Source organism: Limulus polyphemus, unplaced genomic scaffold, assembly GCF_000517525.1.
Source record: "Limulus polyphemus unplaced genomic scaffold, Limulus_polyphemus-2.1.2 Scaffold10427, whole genome shotgun sequence".
NCBI classification, from domain to species: Eukaryota; Metazoa; Arthropoda; class Merostomata; order Xiphosura; family Limulidae; genus Limulus; species Limulus polyphemus.
The window spans coordinates 5,351-9,075 of NW_013676037.1; the positions used below are offsets into that span (position 1 = coordinate 5,351).

Here is a 3,725-nt window from a genome sequence, read left to right on the forward strand (position 1 = left end):
ATGTACGGTTCAACCATATAATGTACGGTTTTGTTGTAAACAATGTCTTGTTAACAACCATATAGATGTACCGTTTTGTTGTAAACAATGTCTTGTTAACAACCATCTAGATGTACAGTTTTGTTGTAAACAATGTCTTGTTAACAACCATCTAGATGTACTGTTTTGTACATCTAGATGTACATCATCTCCATCATTTTGAGTTTCAGCAAACAATCCAAAATGTAGTGTATTTTATTTTGAAGTCAACCAGAAAAATGAGAACATTTAAAAGAGAATCAGAAATATCATAAAATAATCAAAATAAAACACAAATATTTAAGTTAATGTATTTGACTTGTTTCTTGTTGAATAATTACCGAGATAATAACAGGAAATTTTAAGTATTAGCGAACTGACATTATTAAAAATATTGTTTCATCTCACCTTCACTAGTATATACCGTCCGTTTTTTTCTTTCATCAGAAGTAACGTGGCATTTCTTATTCCCGTGTTTCTAGGAAACAGGATGGAGTTTTCATTGGCCAGATCGGGTTTATAATTAGAATTTGGTTTTCCTAACGTAACAAGTAATGCGTGAACCGTGTTGAACTTCTGCGGCTTCCCCTTCTTGCCCCACGGCATGTCTGTCATTGGATAGAACTGTAGTCTACCGGCCATTACGAAACGGACCTCATCTCGATTCCAGTTGAGTACTTCTAACGCCATCTATTAGGAAACCATTGACTTACATTAAAAAAACAAGGCCCATACCATGACCACTTAAGGAGAGCATTCTCTAGTAAACAGATCTTCGTATCACACTAGGTAGGTCATTGAAACATTAGGTCCTTAGGTGGGAGCAAAAACGTCTCTTAATATTCCTTGTTTGACATATCTTACAAACCCTATTTCAGTGTTTCAACGTTTGTTTTACGAGCGATTAAAATCAAGTAGCTAAAGCTAATGAGTCACTAAGTACAGATTCATAAACCAAGAATATTTTATTCGTCATCCAGAAATGTTTTCGGGGGAATTAACCCTTTATGAATTTGTAGTCAAATTCTGTAAACATTTACAATTATCTGGATTATTTCAAGGATGTTTCAACGTTCGAACCAACTGATTCGAAACCCAGATATAAACAGTTTACCTCGTTCCCCAAACTTTCTGGTTCATCTAAGCTCAAGCCAGTTATTAGTAGCTTACCATGCTCCCTAAACTTTCTGGTTCATATAAGTTCAAACCAATTATCACCAGTTTACCATGTTCCCAAACTTTCTGGTTCGTGTAAGTTCAAGCCAATTATCACCTGTTTACCATGTTCCCAAACTTTCTGGTTCGTGTAAGCTCAAGCCAGATATTAACAGTTTACCTCGTTCCCCAAACTTTCTGGTTCATCTAAGCTTAAGCCAGATATTAATATCTTACCATGCTCCCTAAACGTTCTGGTAGAATCAACTGGTAACAACATAAACAGATGGGCGAAGAATCAACTGGTAACAACATAAACAGATGGGCGAAGAATCAACTGGTAACAACATAAACAGATGGGCGAAGAATCAACTGGTAACAACATAAACAGATGGGCGAAGCATCAATTGGTAACAACATAAACAGATGGGCGAAGAATCAATTGGTAACAACATAAACAGATGGGCGAAGAATCAACTGGTAACAACATAAACAGATGGGCGAAGAATCAACTGGTAACAACATAAACAGGTGGGTGAAAAATTAATTGGTATCAACATAAACAGATGGGCGAGGAATCAACTGGTAACAACATAAACAGGTGGGTGAAAAATTAATTGGTATCAACATAAACAGGTGAACGTAGAATCAAGTGGTAACAACATCAACAGGTGGACGTAGAATCATGTGGTAACAACATAAACAGATGGAACAATAATCGTGTGGTAACATAAACAAATGGGCGAACAATTAATTGATAACAACACAAACAGATGGACGAACTGTGATGTGGTAACAACATAAACAGATGGACGAGCTATGAAGTGATAACAACATAAACAGATGGGCGAACAATTAATTGATAACAACACAAACAGATGGACGAACTGTGATGTGGTAACAACATAAACAGATGGGCGAACAATCAATTGATAACAACATAAACAGATGGACGAACTATGAAGTGATAACAACATAAACAGATGGACGAACTATGAAGTGATAACAACATAAACAGATGGGCGAACAATCAATTGATAACAACATAAACAGATGGACGAGCTATGAAGTGATAACAACATAAACAGATGGGCGAACAATCAATTGATAACAACATAAACAGATGGACGAACTGTGATGTGATAACAACATAAACAGATGGGCAAATGAAGCATAGATATTTTTAATACCGGATGACAAATATCGCAAGTGATTAACAAGTTTGGTAAATGATTAAATACGTTAGCCGAAGTAATGGAAACACGCTGTGCTCGACTGACAAACTGAATGTCGATGTTTTTATTATCATGCTCAGCGCGTAGTTTACTAAGTATTCCGATTAAACATCGAATTTTTGACAATCCTCACCTTTCTAAGTTTGATGCTACCGATGTCGTCTCCGTTTGAAAGTCGGCGATTTGAAGCAGATATGTTAGATATCCTTCTCCATATCCTGGTTTCGCTCACTCCTTTGGTTTGCTGTTTAAATAATAAAAAAAAACTCATTTTAGACTTCATATTCATATCAAGTTATAACACTACATAACTAAAAACTGTAACGTTCTTCATTAGTTTCATCCCCCTATTTCTCTTCGCTCTCTGATAAAAGAAAATTTATGTATAATGTTGAGTTCCATCAGAATTTCTCTCAAATATCTCCAACAGATCATGAATTCGCTTACACGGAACGTCTTGTGAATAATGGAGTATTCTTCTAGCAGTTGTGATGTATGTCCATGTACAGCATTGAAAAACTGGTTTTCAATATCTTTACTGTACTATTACAACCCTAAGATAATATCTTGGAATACGCCGAGCAATCCTTTTAAGTTATCAATAAGAGTGTTCAGTTCGTCTCATAGTCTGGGGGATGTCGGGCTAAATCTGATGTATTTATACAAACATTCTGAAGTCAGGAAACACCCAATATTAGTAACAGCCCGTACTGGGTGTGTTGCCCATCACGGAAGTGAGATTTGGGTGAACGTACGCAGTTTACAGCTATACTTGTAACCGTGGGAGAAGCCCCACGAAGTAGAAATGTGGGCGCTACCAGCAGCCAGCGTCGCGATATCGGTTGTTTCTCCTTTCAGAGTGGTGGTTGAGAACAAACCAATTCGGTACAGGTAGAAGGCTTCAGAAGTTCTTTGATAATTCAATCTAAAACTGTTGCAGAACTACGATACCCAGAGCCATCTGGCGTTAGGTAGAATAAGCAAGACGATTATTTTTTCTTTTCTTCTGTAACTAAAAGAAAACGATTTGTAATGTTCTTTAGAACTTCTGTAGTGTTAATTTAGATTGAGTACAGTAAAAATCTTATAGTTATATATATATATAGAACTTCTGTAGTGTTAATTTAGATTGAGTACAGTAAAAATCTTAGTTATATATATATATGTATATATAGAACTTCTGTAGTGTTAATTTAGATTGAGTACAGTAAAAATCGTTATAGTTATATATATAAGAACTTCTGTAGTGTTAATTTAGATTGAGTACAGTAAAAATCTTAGTTATATATATACAGAACTTCTGTAGTGTTAATTTAG

At 35.6% G+C, this 3,725-nt stretch overlaps 1 protein-coding gene across 2 annotated transcripts in view; it reads right to left on the reverse strand.

The window, feature by feature from the left end:
- The window catches only part of LOC106476380, a 16,173-nt gene that overhangs the window by 2,832 nt on the left and 9,616 nt on the right, over positions 1–3,725 (reverse strand). For both annotated transcript variants that reach the window (XM_022380267.1, XM_013937041.2), the window contains exons 3-4: positions 2,542–2,652; positions 427–708 (exon numbers count right to left, since the gene is read on the reverse strand). In XM_022380267.1, the coding sequence (XP_022235975.1) occupies positions 427–708; positions 2,542–2,652 (393 nt within the window). The remainder of the gene's footprint in view (positions 1–426; positions 709–2,541; positions 2,653–3,725) is intronic.